General features: G+C 40.0%; 1 protein-coding gene across 3 annotated transcripts in view; it reads right to left on the reverse strand.

Moving 5' to 3' along the window:
• Positions 1-19,774, reverse strand: part of GABRA5 (gamma-aminobutyric acid type A receptor subunit alpha5) — a 252,490-nt gene that overhangs the window by 32,177 nt on the left and 200,539 nt on the right. For all 3 annotated transcript variants that reach the window (XM_056555897.1, XM_056555899.1, XM_056555896.1), the window contains one exon: positions 12,976-13,128. In XM_056555897.1, the coding sequence (XP_056411872.1) occupies positions 12,976-13,128 (153 nt within the window). The remainder of the gene's footprint in view (positions 1-12,975; positions 13,129-19,774) is intronic.

Genomic DNA, 19,774 nt, shown 5'->3' on the forward strand with positions numbered 1-19,774 from the left:
TCTTGTCTACAGTACTCTCTGCTGACACCTGCTGCCCGTATCAGGACTGTCGAGAGCTGGAGAAAATCCCCATAGCAAATCTATGCTGCTCTGGACAGTTCGTGACACAGGCATCAGGTGTCAGCAGAGAGCACTGTGGACAAGACAAAAGAAATTCAAAAAATATAGAATTTCTTGTAGTATGCAGCTGCTAAAAAGTACTGGAAGGGTAAAGAGGTATAGAAGTCATTTAAAAATCTATTTAACTTTCTGGCACCAGTTGATTTAAAAAAAAAAATTCCACTAGAGTACCCCTTTAAATTTGACAGATTATTACAAGAAGATTAGGAAAAAATTAGACTGTAGTCTATAAAATGAATAAATAGTATTGTAGGTTTTTTTGTGTGTGCCTTATTTTTCCGCTAAATGTTCACAAAACCGTGTCTCATTTTATACATGTTTAGAATGGATGGAATAACATAAAACATTACAGGGGAGCTGTAATTATTCTTGTTTTTTGTTCTATAATAATTAGTCTGATGAATTTTTCTTGAAAAGGACGTATTTCTGATACAGTACAGAAACATGAACATGACAAAAGGGGTGACAGCTCTACAAAAAAAAACATTTTTCAATGATGAATTATTGTAAGATATAATATTTAAATATTAAAAGCTTTCGGCTAATACATTTTGCGTATAAAAGAGATAAAACTACTTTCTTTAATGTTATAGTTATAAATCTTTTTAATTTCAAATACTGAGTAACTCTATCTACAATTATTCATTTTATTAGCAATGTTAACTACATTTAATAATTTAGGTGTGCTCCTATATAAGTTATTCCTTTTGAACTACTTACTGCTCTGGGAGAGTATTGGTATATCATACACTATGTCTATCCAAAGGGGATAAGTCTGATCAAAGCCTGATCGTGGGGGTCCGGCAGCAGGGACCCTCCCAGGATCTCTGTGGCGTGGCGGGAGCATGACGTGATTCCACAAGGGTGCGTGGACATGCTATTTAACCTGTTAAGGACCCAGGGCATATAGGTACACCTTGACACCCTGGTACTTACCACCATACAGTGGTCTCTAAACTTTAGCCCTCCTGATGTTGCAAAACTATAACTCCCAGCATGCCGCCCAGACAGCTGTTTGCTGTTTGGGCATCCTGGGATTTGTAGTTTTGCAATAGCTAGAGGGCTGCAGTTTGGAGATCACTGTGCAGCGGTCTCTAAACTGTGGCCCTCTAGATCTTGCAAAACTACAACTCCTAGCATGCCCACACAGCAGTTTGCTGTTTGGGCATGCTGGGATTTGTAGTTTTGCAACATCTGGAGGGCCACAGTTTGGAGATCACTGTGCAATGGTCTCTAAACTGTAGCCCTCCAGATGTTGCAAAACTGCAAATCCCAGCATGCCCAAACAGCAAACAGCTGTATCGGCATGCCTGGAGTTATGGTTGCTTACCTCCAGCTGTTGCATATTTACAACTACATGCTGGGAGTTGTAGTTTTGCAACAGTTGGAGGCACACTGGTTGGAAAATACTGAGTTGGGTAACAGAACCTAACTAAAGGTTTTCCAACCAGTATGCCTCCAGCTGTTGCAAAAGTACAACTCCCAGCATGCACGGTCTGTCAGTACATGCTGGGAGTTGTAGTTTTGAAACAGCTGGAGGTTACATTCACACGGGCAAGTTTACAGTGAGTTTTCTGCTTCAAGTTTGAGCTGCGGCAAATAGCGACGTAGCAGAAAACTCACCATAAACTCGCCAGTGCTAATTTACCCTAAAAACACTACACTACACAACACATAATAAACACTATATATATAACACTATATATAGAACCTCTTACACAGTCCCCCCCCCAATTAAAATGAAAAACATATTGTATTGCAGTGTTTCCGAAACGGAGCCTCCAGCTGTTGCAAATCAAGATCTCCAAGCATTTACGGACAGCCACTGACTGCCCAGGCATGCTGGGAGTTTAGCAACAGCTGGAGGCACCCTGTTAGGGAATCACTGGCATAGAATACCCCTATGTCCACCCCTATGCAATCCCTAATGTAGTCCTCAAATGCGGATGGTACTCTCTCACTTCGGAGCCCTGTCGTTTTTCAAGGAAACATTTTAGGGCCCCATATGAGGTATTTCCGTTTTCAGGAGAAATTGCGCTACAATTTTTGGGGGGCCTTTTCTCCTTTTACCCCTTATGAAAAGGAAAAGTTGAGGGCTACACCAGCCTGTTAGTATAAAAAAATAAAACATTTTTCACTAACATGCTGGTGTTGCCCCTATTATTTTCACAAGCGGTAAAAGGAAAAAAAGACCGCCAAAATTTGTAACGCAATTTCTCCTGAGTACGGAAATACCCCATATGTGGACGTAAAATGCTCTCCGGGCGCACAACAAGGCTCAGGGGTGAGAGTGCACTATGTACATTTGAGGCCTAAATTGGTGATTTGCACAGGGGTGGCTGATTTTACAGCGGTTCTGACATAAACGCAAAAAAATAAATACTGACATGTGACCCCATTTTGGAAACTAAACCCCTCACAGAATGTAACAAGGGGTATAGTGAGCCTTAACACCCCACAGGTGTTTGACACATTTTCATAAAATTTGGATGAGAAAATGAAAAAAAATAATTTTTTTCACTAAAATGCTGGTGTTACCCTACATTTTTTATTTTCACAAGGGAAAATAGGAAAAAATACCCCCCAAAATTTGTAACCCCATTTCTTCTGAGTATATAAAACCCCATATGTGGATGTAAAGTGCTCTGCGGGTTTCACTAAAATGCTCAGAAGAGAAGGAGTGCCATTGGGCTTTTGAAGAGAAAATTTGTCTGGAATTGAAGGCCACATGTGTTTACAAAGCCCCCATAGTGCCAGAACAATGGACCCCCCAAATGTGACCCCATTTTGGAAACTACACCCCTCATGTAATGTAATAAGGGGTACAGTGAGAATTTACGCCCCACAGGTGTCTGACAGATTTTTGGAACAGTGGTCCGTGAAAATGAAAATGTAATTTTTCATTTGCACAGCCCATTGTTCCAAAGATCTGTCAAATGCCAGTTGGGTGTAAATACTCACTGCACCCCTTATTAAATTCTGTGAGGGGTGTAGTTTTCAAAATGGGGTCACATGTGGGGGGGGGTCCACTGTTCTGGCACCATGGGGGGGCTTTGTAAACACACATGGCCTCTGACTTACATTCCAAACAAATTCTCTCTCCATAAGATCAATGGAGCTCCTTCTCTTCTGAGCATTGTAGTGCACCAGAAGACGTCCATATATGTGACATCCACACATGAGGTATTTCCATACTCAGAAGAAATGGGGTTACAAATTTTGGGGGTCATTTTTTCCTATTACCCCTTGTAAAAATGTAAAATTTGGGGGAAAAACTGGATTTTAGTGAATTTTTTTTTGTTTTCATTTACACATCCAACTTGAACAAAAAGTCGTCAAACACCTATGAGGTGTTAAGGCTCACTGTACCCCTTATTAATTTGGGGGGAAAAACACTTTAGTGAAATTTTTTTTATTTATTTATACATCTGAGTTTAACGAAAAGTCGTCAAACACCTGTGGGGTTCTAAGGCTCACTGGACCCCTTGTTACGTGCCTTGAGTGGTGTAGTTTCCAAAATGGTGTGCCATGTGGGGTTTTTCTGCTGGTCTGGCACCATAGGGGCTTCCTAAACGCGACTTGCCCCCCAAAAACCATTTAATTAAATTTCACTCTCCAAAATCCCAATGTTGCTCCTTCCCTTCTGAACCCTCTACTGCACCCGACGAACACTTGACATACACATATGAGGTATTTTCTTACTCGAGAGAAATTGGGTTATACACTTTGGGGGTCTGTTTCTCTTATTACACCTTGTAAAAATTGAAAAACCTGGTCTACAAGAACATGCGAGTGTGAAAAATGAAGATTTTTCTCCTTAACTTTGCTGCTATTCCTGTGAAACACCTAAAGGGTTAACACACTTACTGAATGTCATTTTGGATACTTTGAGGGCTGCAGTTTTTATAATGGGGTCAATTGTGGCGTATTTCTAATATGAAGGCCCTTCAAATCCACTTCAAAACTGAACTGGTCCCTAAAAAATTCAGATGTAGAAAATGTTGTGAAAAATTGGAAAATTGCTGCTGAACTTTGAAGCCCTCTGATGTCTTCCAAAAGTAAAAACATGTCAACTTTATGATGCAATCATAAAGTAGACATATTGTATATGTGAATCAATATATAATTTATTTGGAATATCCATTTTCCTTATAAGCAGAAAGCTTCAAAGTATAAAAATGCAAAATTTTCAATTTTTTCATCAAATTTTTTGGAATTATTCACCGAGAAATGATGCAAGTATCGACAAAATTGTACCACTATCATAAAGTAAAATATGTCATGAAAAAACTATCAGAATCAGAATGAAAAGTAAAAGCATCCCAGAGTTAATAAAGCTTAAATTGACAGTGGTCAGATGTGCAAAAAATGGACGGGTCCTACAGTGAAAATTGGCTGGGTCCTTAATAATAAATAAATGATCATGTATAATAGCATTATCCAATACATGCATGTTTCTTCTAATAATATTTTCCCACTCCCCAAAACCCTTACTTAGGGATAGTTGCCGGAAAAAAATACAATTAGAAAACACTACAAAGAATATTCATAAAAAGCAAATCCTCATACCGTTACTATTTCCACCATATTTTTTGGCATAGAAGGAGAACAGTTTTTTTCTTATTTGCAAGTCTTTCTTAATTTTTCTTAGGCCGACCCATTCTTGTAAGGATGGCTTTCCTTTGACAAACCATTTACATATAACCAAAAGTTTGGGATTAACAAAAAAAAATAAAAATTATTAGCCCATTATCGTCTCTAAATTCAGCGAAGTGAGCATTTGACTAGACTCCAAAATGTATATGGAAAGTTTTGCCTCTATTCTCTTTATAACAGCCCTTAAAAATAGTTGAACTTTGGGACAAGTCTGTAACAAATGGGAATATCTGTACTACACCAAGACATTTTGGACATGCCAAGTTCTCCTCACCACTCAGTCTCTTCAGATGAACAAGGAAATAATATAATCGCCGGTACAAAATCCTAAATTAAACAACTTCATACATTAAATTCCCCAAGGCATCTGAGGCCTTCCTGATTATCCCCCCATTTCCTTTTTTAGATTAATTTAAGAATTCATACAGATCTCTTGGCCCAGCAATATATATATCAGTGTTTTCTTTCCACTATCCTCCGAACCAGTTGTAAATATATTCTCTTCCTTTATGAATATATAAGTATTACTTGCAATGTACACACCACTATCCGGTCTTTTTAATTAAACCTTGTGGCTTCGGAAAAGCAAGATGCAAGGTCGCTCATGTCCCCATATCCCATTTTCACATACCATTCTGGTATGCTGACCTCATATCCTGTCCTCATATCCAGACCTCATAGCCTGTAGTATCATCCAAACCTTTTATTCTGCCATCATTTCTTGACCTCATATCATATTCTTATTCCAACCTCGTATATCCACCTCAAATCCCATCCTTGTATCCTGTCCACATATCCAATCCTCAGTGCTGAGCTGGGATGAAGAGATTTTAGGCCAAAAATAGAAGGGATCATTGCTTTACAGGGGTTTGATTTTGTGGGAGAGGTTATGGCTTGCAATCTGGCCCAACACAAAAAAGGTTCCACAGTAGAAGGGGTGTGGCTTTGTGGGGTGAGATGTACCTTACAGGTCAGACCAATGCATTCACCTGAGGACGTAGAGTGGAGCTTGTGGAGTAAGGTGGAGCTGAGCGGTTATGGAGAGATTATGGTTGAAGGATCTGTGTGGGTGTATTGGGTGATAAGACGAGCTGAAAATAGAAAGGGTGTGGCTTGTGGGGGGACATGGTTTGTAGAAGTGTGGCTTGCAAGCTGGTCTGAGGTCATGCGGCAAAGCAAAGTGGAGTTTGTGGAGTAAGATACCGGAAGTTCCATAGACTTGCATGGGACTTTAGAGAAAAAACCTTCCCTTGCAAATGGGGGTGGGTTAAGGTTAATTTACCTCTACTATAATTTTAGTTGACATATAAGTAACCTGTGTTCCAAGTTTCATCTTAATTTCCTCCCGTTTGGAAGTATGCTGGAACACACATACATAAATGCACATGTACATATATGCTAAATCTGAACATACCAGATACACCATACAACCATTTCACCTCTTCAATTTTCATCAACCCCCCAAGTGAACAAGAGACTTACAAATACAACACCCTTATCTACCCAGTACCTGTGATCCTGTGTTTAGAATTCCCTTATATTATGATTATTCCATAAAGGTGTACATACCCGACTTCCCTTTAATTTACATGTCTCCTAAAATTTACTCAAAACCCTCTAGAAGTCTAGAAAAGTGAATTTCTTTAGCATTCCTACCATCAATAAATCCATAAAATTACTCCATTGGGCACCTCTAACTACCTGAGAAAAATATCCAAATATAGGGGAGGATTTCCATCTTAGAATTTTCTGCAAATAAATAAATATAAATATTTGTTAGTGCAAGGCCACTCTTACCCTCTAGCAAGATAATACGTTCATATCTATATCTACATATTTATTTTCCTTTGCCTCTTTTCCCGTGTTTCCTGTTGATAAGTATGGGCCTGCTATAATGTCGGATGCCTTTTTTCTTTTTTTTTTTTTTTTTAACAAATAAGTGGCTTAACCCCTTAAGGACTCAGACCATTTTCACCTTAAGGACTCTTTCACTTTAGTTTTTTTCCTCCTCACCTTCTAAAAATCATAACATATTCAATTTTGCACCTAAAGACCCATATAAGGACTTGTTTTTTGTGTCACCAATTGTACTTTGTAATGACATTACTTATTGTATAACATAATCTGCGGCAAAACAAAAAAAATAGTTTGTGGGGTTAAATGAAAAAAATAATGCCCTTTTGCAAATTTCTAGGGCTTCCGTTTCTATGCAGTGCACTTTTTAGTAAAAATGACACCTTATCTTTATTCCGTAGGTCCATACAGTTACAGGGATACCCAATTTATGTAGGTTTTATAAATGTTACTACTTTAAAAAAAAATTATAACTGCATGCACCAAAATTAGTATGTTTAAAATTGTCATCTTCTGACCCCTATAACTTTTTAATTTTTCTGCATATGGGCTATGTGAGGGCTGTTTTTTTTTGCACCGTGGTCTGCAATTTTTATCAGTACCATTTTTGTTTTGATAGAACTTTTTGATCTCTTTTTATTAATATTTTTATGGTACATGAAGTGACCAAAAATTCACAATTTTGGACTTTAGTATTTTTTTTACGTGTACGCCATCGACCGTGCAGTTTAGCTAACTTTATACTTTAATAGTTTGGAAATTTATGCATACAGCAGTACCACATATGATTTCTTTTTTGTTACATTATTTTATTTAAAAAAAATAGGAAAAGGGGGGTGATTCAAACTTTTATGGGGGGGGGGGGGGTGCTTATTGACATGTATTTCCTTATTATTATTTTTTAACGCTTTTTACTTTTTTTTTTTTAGCCCCTATGTCTGCTCACCCGACCCATGATGTACCTGTATTTCATAAGTCTGAAAGGTAAAAATGTATCTTTACAGAATCATTTATGTTTGTTTTTTATCAAAATGATATTTGCCTCTCTTATAAAACAGGGTAATAAATTATCATCATTTATATGATTCATTAAAGGGTTCTCCACTGCGGCACCCCATCATTCGGTGAAAGGAGTGAACTCTGCTCCATGCCCAATAAGTGGCGATGCAAGCCGCCACGCCCCATCCATTCACTTCTAGGGGAAGGCGTGATGGCTATGTACTGGCCACCTCGCCCCCCCCTCCCATAGACATGAATGGAGGGGGCTGGTCTAGAGATTGCAGGGGTCCCCAGCGGCAGGACCCCCGCGATCTAACATGTTATCCCCCTATCCTTTGCATAGGGGATAAGATGTTTTCAACGGAGTACCCCTTTAAATACTGTCAACGTAATTGGTGGTATCACATTTACAAATTCCCTATAGATCTCAAGTGATATACTATTTAATCCTGGGGCAGAGGGCCCAGTAAAGCAAACAAAGGCCTGCTTCAGGTCTATTTACATAATGAGTCTGTTCAAAAAGATTTTTTGTTCTGCTTAGAGCATAAATAGACAACACTTTGGTAAAAACCTTTGAATGAATTTCACAGCTAAGGTGTAGTTTGATTCATATAGTGTAGCTGTAATGGTCTCCCTTCTTTAGTGTAAACTGCAAAGATGTCTTTATTAGGCTTGGCAGCCATTGCCTGGCACTGATCGCCAAAGTTGAGTTTACTGTCCACCAATAACCCCAAATCCTTTTCAGTAGAAGTTACACCCAATGCCTTATTATTTAGCACATTGTACATGTTGTTTTTACGGCCCAAGTACATAACCTTACATTTATCCACATTAAATGTAATTTTTCATGTCTGAGCCCAAGCCTCAAGCTTCTCCAGATCCCTCTGTAATATTATGTAATCCTCTTCTGTGGTGATCACCATACCCAGTTTAGTGTAATCTGCAAATATTGAAGTTCTACTCTGTAATCCCTCTACAAGGTCATTAATAAACATATTGAAAAGAAGTGGACCCAGCACTGACCCTTGTGGTCCCCACTTGTAACTATTATGAGGCCAGAGTAAGTTCCATTGATCTTCACCCTCTGCTTCTTTACATATATCCTTCTCTAGTCCCAGCATTCTCATTTTATGTACTAACCATTTGTGTGGCACAGTATCATAGAAAAGTCCAGATACACAACATCCACAGCTTCACCCTGATCCAATCTATAACTGTCCTCCTCATAGAAGCTGATCAGATAAGTCTGACAGGACCAATGTTGCCCATGTTGGTGCTGTGTTATTAGGTTTATTTCATTAATATATCCCAGAATAGCATCTCTTAGAAAACTCTCAAATGTTTTATGCACAATAGATAAACTTACAGGCCTATGTTAAATTATGGGCCTACATTTTAAAGCATCTGAAAGAGGATCATATTTGAGCTGTAAAAAAAGCCCTAAACTAAAAAAATAAAAAAAAATAAAAAAACACCCCTCAAAACACACCTAAATTGAAGAAAAATGTTTGTCTTTTAGCTTTTTTTAATTTTTTTTTGTTTTAATTTTTTGAGGCTCAAAAATTTCAAATAGCTATAGACTGACACACAGAGGAAATACCCATAAAATCCTTTGCATTACATATGAGTAATCTCATGACAAACAGCTCTAATGCCATTAACAGGCCTGAGTTCCTAATCCCAGGCCACACTATATCATGAACCTCCTCAATAGAGTGGTTGGTGTGCTGCAGTCCTGCCTGTACACTAATGCTGATCATTGTAACTGCAATGACCAGCAGACAGCAGGACACTGTATGTTAAACGACATCCCAAGCCAAAAATTATAAAACGGCTTCCACTGATATAAGATGTCTTTCTGCCCATTGATCATGTACTATAGAGAACATTATGCAAACACATTAAAACGGAAGCAGACATGTTATTGCTACATTGTGTCCCTGGATGCAAATTTAAAGTGGGAGATGTCCAAAACTGAAAGAGGCCTGCTGACCTTATTTCATGCTGCAGGCTGTCCATGTCCGTTCTACCTCTAATGTATTCCTATGGATCCCTGATGTGCAGTGTGAATCATTCAATGTATAATAATAGCTTGGCTTAGCTTCCAGGTACAGTACTTACAGAATTTAGTCCTTCTTACATCACACAAACTTGTAGAAACCATGGTAATTCAGAATGGCTTTTATTAATGGGGCGGATGAGGAGAACAGAACATACATTATTATAGGTCTATTATATATGGGTTTTTGTACAATATTTGAGGATTTCATTTATTTTAAATCAGCTACATTTATTATATTGCATCCAGGACTACATGTATTATAAGGTCTTGTTTGCTTGTGCTGTTTTTAAAAGGAGTATAATGACTCATTGCATGACCATAACTACCATAAAGCAGGTACAAAAGCTGCAAAGGAGCCCAAAAATGATATATATATATATACAGTAACCCCCCGACATGCGATGGCCCCGACATATGATCAAATCGACATACGATGGCCTCTCAGAGGCCATTGCATGTCGATGTCAGCATCGAAATACAATGCTTTTATATGTCGGGGCCATCGCATTAACTGCTATCTGACAGCGCAAAATGCTTAAGCTGCTGTCGGATAGCAGTTTAAGCATCCCGGACAGGTTCACTTACCTATCCCCGCTGATCCGGGTCCACTTCCCGATCCTCTGGGGTCTTCTGCATCTTCTCCGGGGTCCGGGCCTCGCTTTCCAGCATCGTTATTACGTCGCTACGCATGCCGTCCCGGCGCACCAACGTAATTACGTCCCCAGAAAGCGAGGCCCGGACACCAGAGAAGATGCGGAAGAAGCCAGAGGATCCCGAAGAAGACGCCGGAGCAGCGGGACAGCATCGGGAGCCCATGGGACAGCATCGGGAGCGGTGAGGACACGGTCCGGAGCGACGGGGACAGGCGAGTATTAAATGCACTTTTTACATTGCACGGATCCCTCAACATATGATGGATTCGACAAACGATGGGTAGTTTGGAACAAATTGCCATCGTATGTTGAGGGACCACTGTATATATATATATATATACACACACACACACACACTTCCAGGGCTTGACAGCCTAATGCCAGATGAGCTGGAGTCCTCTGTGGGCTGCTCTCCTCCTCCATCCAGTGAGTCCTGGACTGTGCTTATATGTTGCCACGCTTTTCACAATTTGAGAGGTGTAGGGGGTAGTTTAGTCTGATTTGGGTGTTTGAATTAATTCTGTGCTTTTGTGAGGGTCCATACTTTTTTTACTTTTGCCCCTATGTGATATTTGTCCCCATGCTCACATTCTATTATATCAGGAGCATGGTATTTGGGAATATTGTACAAATTTGTAGGTATAGTAATGGGCAGGGCTGGTTTTAGGCTTAGCGTGGCCCTAGGCAAAATCAAAAGAGGGGCCCCAAAAGTCGTAATAGTGCACTAACCAGATTTGCAAATTTTGGGTCATTTCAGATACCATAAAAATATATAAAAAGCAATTGAAAAGTCCCATCAAAACAAAAATGGTACCAATAAAATCTACAAATCAAAGCGCAAAAAATTACCCTCATACATCCCCATATACAGAAAAATAAAAGAGTTATAGGGATCAGAATAGTGCAATTTAATATTTTTGCATAGTTCCCCCACATTAGGTTGGCTGTATAGTCCCCCCACATTAGATTGCCAGTATAGCTTCCCAAGATTAGGTTGGCAGTATAGTTCCCCCATATTAGGTTGTGGTTCCCCCACATTAGGTTTGCAATATAGTTCCCCCCAAATTAGGTTGTAGTTCCCCCACATTAGGTTGGCAGCATAGTTCCCCCACATTAGGTTGTAGTTCCCCCACATTAGGTTGGCAGTATAGTTCCCCCCACATTAGGTTGTAGTTCCCCCACATTAGGTTAGCAGTATAGTTCCCCCACATTAGGTGCAGTATAATTCCCCACATTAGGTGTAGTATAGTTCCGCCACATTAGGTTGGCAGTGTAGTTCCCCCACATTAGGTTGGCAGTATAGTTTCCCCACATTAGTTCCCCCCTCTCCCCCTGCCTTTTCTATTTTTCATATTTCCTTACCTGGCCGCACTTGTCAGGCTCAGGTAATGTGACGGGTCTTGTGGGCTGTGTGGATAATATGACGAGTGATGTCTCCTGCCGGCTTCTCTGCGCGGCATCAGGGATGTCACTCATGATTTCCTGCAGCCGCGAACAGACTGCTAAACTTAAGCAGCCGGCGCTGCAGGGAATGAGGAGTGACGTCCCTGACGCCGCACAGAGGAGCTGGCAGGAGATATCACTTATCATATTATCCACACAGCCCACAAGACCCGCCGCATTACCTGAGCCTGCCGAGCGCAGCCATGTAAGGAAATATGAAAAAATAGAATAAGCAGGAGAAGTGTCCGGGCCCACCGCTGGTCACCGTTTCAAAGTGGCTGCGGCCAGGCTACAGCGGGTTGCCAGCAGGGGTCCTCCTGGGGGATGGGGGCCCTAGGCAATTGCCTGGTATGCCCCGCTCAAATGCCGGCCCTGGTAATGGGGACACATAGGGTAGCCGAACAGCTGTATTATAATTATTATAGGATAAATAGAATTAGCGAGAATTGCAACAGAGAGAAATATTGCAACAGAAAATTAAAAAAAAAATTAAAATATTCTTCACCTAAATAAATAATAAAAACATTAAAAAAATTAAAATGTTATGGAAACAAGATTCCTGGAGACAGGGCCTTGACTACTATAATGGAGTCGGGAAGATAATTTTTCGCTTGGTATGGGGCAATAGGCAGCAGCTTCATAAGGTTTTTTTTTTTTTGCCTTCCTCTGGATGAACACAGTAGGGACACAGTAGGGTTATAGCTTGAACTTGACAGACCCTAGTCTTTTACAACCTTATGAACTTATGTAACTATGTTACTTTAACAGAAATTCCCTACAATATGTATCAGAACTCAAGGATATGCGTGTCTCAGTTTCTGAAGGAAAGCACTCTGTGTTTTCTAATTTCAAACAACCCCTTAAAAAAATAAAAAATAAATAAAGCCCAACAAATGCTATTTTGAAAATCTAAGTGCCCTCTTTACCCTTCATACAGTTGACACTATTTCAATAAAGAGTAACAAAGAAATGCTGGTAGTATCTAAAATAAAACTTTTGTCCTCTAACACCATAATCCTTCTAGCATTAGTTGATGCCCCCAGATGGTGAGCCATTAGGAGCGGATAGGTCTGCTTTAACTACAAATCAGAAGTTAAATAAATACACTTAAGTCCAATGCTTCCTCAACAACAAGTATCAGCTCCTGTACATCACTGTATTATATCCTGTAGATGACATTTCACTTACCAAATACTGTCCGAGCAGGAACTGACTCTCTATTTAACCAGAATGACACCTGGGATAATATGACAGTCATTATACAGGGCAGATAAGTCTGGATGACAAAATAACCAATTTTTCTTTTTAAATGGAAATGTGCAGTCATCACTGTATATTCACCTACAGAAGAAAAAGAGATACACTGTTACACAGTCATTCCAAATATTATACAAATACGCTGTAAACAATCTTGAACACAGCAACAAATGAGAAGCCAGAACGTAGAAAAGTGATTACTGAGAGCATGATGAGGTCTAGAAAATCCATTGATGACTGATGCTTTCCCTGTGCAAAATCGGATTTCTGCATTTTACTAATCCCTGGTTACAATCTGTGTCCTGCTCTTTGTCATGCATCCTGCAATCAGAATCCTCCTTGGCCAGATGGACTGTATATGGGCTGCACTAGCCATAGCACTTGGCACACAGCACTCACTAGCCCAGGATACAGAATACACCATTCAGCACCAGAGTGCAGAACTAACTTTTGACGCACATTGCACTTGGATACTCAAGACATGTCTCACGGCATCCTCTGCCTCTTCTTTTTTCTGCATCAAGTTAGAGGAGAATTACCATTTATTGCGGAAAACAATGCGGCCATGATGGTGAACTGGTGAGCTGACACCTTGTTTAATACATTAATATATATATATTTTTATATACAGTGGTAATGTATATATATTGCTACTTGGAAAAACTTCCAAATGTAGGCACTGTAATTCATTGAGGAATATGAGGAAGTGATCCTGGCAGGTGATTTATGTCTTATATGCAAACATTTTTATTTTTTATTTTTGCAGGAAACTACAGCTTCCAGCTGTGGTTGTCAGGGCATGCTGGGAATTGTAGTTTCACAGCAGTTGTGGAGCCACAGGTCTAGTTCAAACTTTAATAATCCCGGTTATTATTATATCCTTGCTCTTGCTATGGTTATTTATGTTCTGGTTTTCATGATGTTACTTTCCTATTATGTTGGACGTTATATTTATATTTTTAGATTGTGGCCTCTATAGCTCCGTCACATGCTCCATAATCTAGTTTGATCTGTGATGATTTGTGACTACTTGTATTAGGAAATTTAATTCCGCCTCTCCCAGAGTTACCGATGTGACAGTCAGCATGATCTTTCTTTTTGTAACTCTATTATTTCCAGAGTGTAAAGCTTAGTGGGAGGAATGATAGTCTTATGTGTTGATCCTTACTGCATTATATAAGAAGGAAGCATTTATGTGACCCGAAGCCACGTGATGTCAGGATTCTCCACTCCTCCTTCTTCCCCTCCATACAATCAGATCAGCCAAGGGAAGCATGGAGCTACCAGAGCAGCAAGCTTTTAAGAGGCGATCAGCACGTGTCCCATCCGGATTAAACCTTTCTTTTCATCTAATGCTTACACATCTGGCAGCTGTGTCTGCACACACTGAGGTAATAATGGGAGCCCCGGCTGCTCATGCACCTCAGCAGACACGTGTCTGATCATTTTAGAGAAGATGTTTGTAGATTATGAGGGTGACTAAGCTTGAATAGAGACCCTGGAGTCTAGTTTTTATGCTTATTAACAGAGCACATGTAGTGCACATACTTGCTAATGTACTATTTTTGTTCTTTGTTGTGCAGTGTTAATTCAATTTCATGTTTTATTTATTTGTTTATTTATTTATTTTGTTTTCCCACATAAATTTAAAAATGATGGTGTATTATTAAGTCTGTACAATTTAATACCTGGTCTTTGCTACATTGGTTGTTGGAGGGAGAGAACGTCTGTTTATTTTCTCATCCATATGGATGGTAAAATGTTTGAAAACATTGTGGCCCAGATTTATCAATCTGTCTTAGAAAAAACTTTCTGGTTTTGTCCATAACAACCAATCACAGCTCAGCTTTTAGAGCTGAATGAGTGCTGGTAAAGTGAAAGCTGAGCTGTGATTGTTTGTTACTGTACATAGAAAGTTACCTATTCCACATCAGTGGACATCTGCTATCAATTGCAACAATGCAGGTCTATGGTTACACTGCCACCTTTGCAATCCCTGTATCTACACCACTGGTTACAACATAACCTTTATTAACTTTCATAAAATTACTAAATATATTGAGCAATGCCAATCTGATCATTTCTCTTGTTTGGGTGTGAATCTTTTCAGTTACCTACAGACGCCCTCCACATCTCATGTAGGATTCATTGTATCATGTGAATCAAGCAGTGGTGGACTAGTGCTGGTAGTAGCAAGTGGAACAGTGGTGGCCTAGTCTTGTAGTATCAAGCAGACAGCAGGCAGAAGTGAACTAGTAGTAGTAGTAGCCAGCAGACAGCAGGCATTGGTGCACTGGATCGCTTATGAAGTTCTTGATCGCTTGTGAAGTTCTATGCATGTACTGTCAAAAAGGTGATCTGCTATGGCAGGCTGTAATAATCCATCACACAAGACCTTCATAAGGCCCTCTATGTGCCATGACAACTTATTGGATCCTGATTGGGTCACAGAGATACTGATCAGAATATTGCCCTGACACGGCTTATAAATGTTTAAAATTTGCTATGAGCATTAACAGTGGCTTCTAGATGGTTAATTTATCAGCATCAGAGTTCACTACAATGCCAGTTACTGAACATGGTTGTCAACTGCTGTAAGCAACTGACATCTGCCCGGTATGGAGAGGGCTCAGTTTCCAAGCCACTCTACACCTCCTTATTATTAAATGTATTTATTTATTTTCATAGCAACCTTTGTTCCAGAGTTAAAATACATAACACAAATGCAAGTACAATTAATGCGATCCAATAAATGGCAGATCAATACAAAATAAGAAAGGGCCCTGCCCACAAGGGCTTACAATCTACTTAATGCTGCCATGATGTACATTTATTTTATGGGTCATAAAGGGGTTTAACCAACCAGATGTCTCTCACTCCCCCGCACCTTCCATTCTCACATACAGTAGACACTAAGGGAGACAGACCTGCCGCTGCAGCTTCTCCTTTCTGTCTTCCATTCACAGTTTACACTACAAAGTCAAATTTTGGTAAAGTATCATATGTGCAGATGGGAAAATCACAATGTCAAATGAATCCAAGACTACTCTAATATCAAAACGTATTATACTACACTGTGGCATAAGTCCACACTTATACATATTCTGCATTACAAATCTGCAGCAAAGGACAGCGATATGCTTGTGAATGGAATTTAAAAAATCTAATTTATATTCATTTATATGTATTGGAAAAAAATCCCTAAGGATTTGCAGACATGATGCAGACTTTCACCTGAGCTGTTAGGTCACATGTCTGACAGTGGGATAGAGCTAAACCGCTGTCTGGGACAACAACTCGGGAGCTACTTTCATAGCCATAATCTATAGTTAATTGTAGTAGATAGAAAGTTCAAATGCCATAAAGCACCTCAATCACAAGGAATGCACGGTGCATCTTGTTTTCATGACTACCGTTCAATTACTTTTTTGACATTGTTGTGGGGTGAATGTATGGCAACCAAGGCCAGGGCTACACTGCAACTTTATTCAGTGCTACCTATTGATTTTAACTATTGAGTAACAGCTGCAGTTCACAAGATTGCATAGAAGTCAGTGGGGCATATTTATCAAAGCTGGCTGTCTATGACCCGCATCAATATAGACCAAACTAAACAGGGTTAGGCCGGTCTATTGTGCGCCTAATTTATCAAAAGGCGCAAGGCTCTTGATAAATTCTGTGAACAGACTTTGAGATCTATGCTTTAGACTGTATTTAAACCTGCTCCAACATGGTCTGACATTTTGGCATACCTTCAGCAGATGCGACTTTTTGCTGAAAAGTTGCTTTTGATAAATTCAGCACCAATGCATTTTCTAGAGATGAGCGAACTTACAGTAAATTCGATTCGTCACGAACTTCTCAGCTCGGCGGTTGCTGACTTTTCCTGCATAAATTAGTTCAGCTTTCCGGTGCTCCGGTGGGCTGGAAAAGGTGGATACAGTCCTAGGAAAGAGTCTCCTAGGACTGTATCCACCTTTTCCAGCCCACGGGAGCACCTGAAAGCTGAACTCATTTATGCAGGAAAAGCCATCAACTGCCGAGCCGAGAAGTTCGTGACACATCGAATTTACTGTAAGTTCGCTCATCTCTAGCATTTTCCAATGCATTTCCGTCTAAAATAGATTAGCATTCATAATATAGAATTCATAATCTAAAAATCCTCTAGAGCAAAAGTCGCAGAAAAGTAGCACATATTTAGACTGTGACTTTCTGTGCGACAAATGCAGACAGAAAAAAACAGTCTAAATCCTTTGATAAATATCCCCCAGTGTACTGCTTTGGACTACAGCCGTAACTCAATGATTAAAAATCAGCAGCAATGTTATAAAAAGTCAAAGTGTAGCTTTAATAAGAAGAAATAGAAAAGGAAAAGCTGTCAGTTCTCAGAAAATCAACAAGTCATATAAGACTAGGTGCATAATAATAATAATAATATCTGGTCTAACTGTATTACCATTCAAATATGCTAGGAGGTAGATACTAATAAAAAGGATAATATTAATATTTCTACACTAAAATGACACAATACAGTCACAAACACAAAATAGTCCAAATACACAGGGATATTGTGGTTCAACTAACCAGATAAAATAATTAAAATGATTTTAACATATGGTATTATACTACCACTCTGGTTGTTCTTAATAATTCACTAGTGACATATACGCAATAGTAAAGTCTTGTGCTTGTGGTTACAAAGCTGATCGTATCAAACAAGTCGCTCCTAGGTGCCACAGAACATTCATGTGTAGCTTTGGCCTAAGATCTCAAGCACACAGCATAGTCATGTACGAAAAGACTATAAACATGTGTCCAATGTCCTTGCCGCTCTATAGGTACTGTATGTGCCACTGTATGATGCTGTATTATGGAATGTCTCCAGAATACAGGATGCAATGGAGCAAGTCGTGCGTATGCTTGTATGAAATCGGAAGCATGAGGAAGTATGATAGGGCCCTTTAGACTTTTATGGGTGCATATAACAGCGTTATGCAGATTGAGGCTGCAAACATGCAACAGATTTTGAGGAAATTAAATGGATCGCGGGATGTTCATAATTGTTATGCTAGATGTGTACGTACACAGTTTGTTTCTAAAAGTCATAAAATAAAGCTGTTATCTGTGAAAAGCTCTTCAACCCGCAATTCCACTGTGTTTAATCCTTTTTAATACATGCTAATAAAGAAGAAAGAATCCTGAAATAATACCCTTTGTACACACTTACCACACCATAGATAATAGTTCAGCTGGAAATAGTTTTATGTTATGCCGTTTATCTTGAAGTGATGTTTGCCTTCACTCCCTGTGCGGCTTTGCTGACTGCAAACGTGTCTGTCCTCAATGACAAAAAGGACTGAAACAGTTTTTTCGATACAGATCAACCCGGAACAACCATTAGCTGGTTTCAGATAGATGGATTCTGTGTACAAGATTAGGACCAGCAGCAGAAGCCAAATCATGCTGGCTTTCTGTGTTCAGTATTTATCAGTTTAATAGCAGCAGTATCACAACTATTAACACTGACACATAAGAATCCTCAGGAGTTGTTATTCATTATCGGGAGCTCTGGGGGGGTCTGCTGATTCCCTATGTGTTATATTAAATAATCTTCATTGTTACAATGGGAATTACTAATAAATTAAAAGCTTAAGCCAAAGATCACTCTTCTATTAGGAAACTGCATATTGATTGTTATGTATTATATCTCTTTAAAATCTCTTTGTTTAAATGGCCATAGCAATGACATGTCAAAATTTATCTCATGTAATCTCCTTACTACTGGGGTGACACACTGTAACAAACCCACTCCTCATGTAATATCCTTACTACTGGGGTGACACTCTGTAACAAACCTACTCCTCGTGTAATCTCCTTACTACTGGGGTAACACACTGTAACAAGCCCCTCCCCATGTAATCTCCTTGCTACTGGGGTGACACACTGTAAAAAACCTCCTCTTCATGTAATCTCCTTACTACTGGGGTGACACACTGTAACAATCCCCCTCCTCATGTAATCTCCTTACTACTATAGTGACACACTGCAACAAACCTCCTTCCATGTAATTACCTTACTGGGGTGACACACTGTAACAAACCTCCTTCAGTGTAATTACCTTACTGGAGTGACATGTGCCTTCTCCATCAGCTCAGCCCCGCCTCCTTCACAGCATCACACAGGTCCTTCAACCACGATCTTTCCTCTCCTCCACAGCTAAGCTCTGCCCCCAACAGTGGCGTTGCGACCGGGGTGCGTGGGGTGCGGCCCGCACTGGGTGACACCATCCTGATGGGGTGACACCAGGTACTACGCCCCCCGTCCTCACTTGCGCTGTCTCCGTACTAGCAGGACCATCCCCCCCCCGTCACCTGCACAGTGAACCAGCCTGCGCCCCCACGTATTCTGTTGCGCCGGCCCAACGTGCCTCCGCAGGGCCACGCAGGAGGACATGATGTCACTCGCAGAGCGCCTGGAGAGAAGGAGCACTGCGCTGGATGGGTGAGTGAGTGTGTGTCTGTCTCATACTATCTCTGTTTGTGTGTCTCTGTCTGTGTGTGTGTGACTGTGTGTGACTCTCTGTGTGTGTGTGACTGTGTGTAACTCTGTGTGTGTGACTGTGTGTATGTGTGTGTGACTTTGTGTGTGTGTGTCTCTCTCTGTGAGTGTGTGTGTGTGTCTGTCTGTGAGTGTGTGTCTCTGTGTTTGTGTGTGTGTTTGTCGCTATCTC

This window comes from Hyla sarda, chromosome 2 (genome assembly GCF_029499605.1).
Source record: "Hyla sarda isolate aHylSar1 chromosome 2, aHylSar1.hap1, whole genome shotgun sequence".
NCBI lineage: Eukaryota > Metazoa > Chordata > Amphibia > Anura > Hylidae > Hyla > Hyla sarda.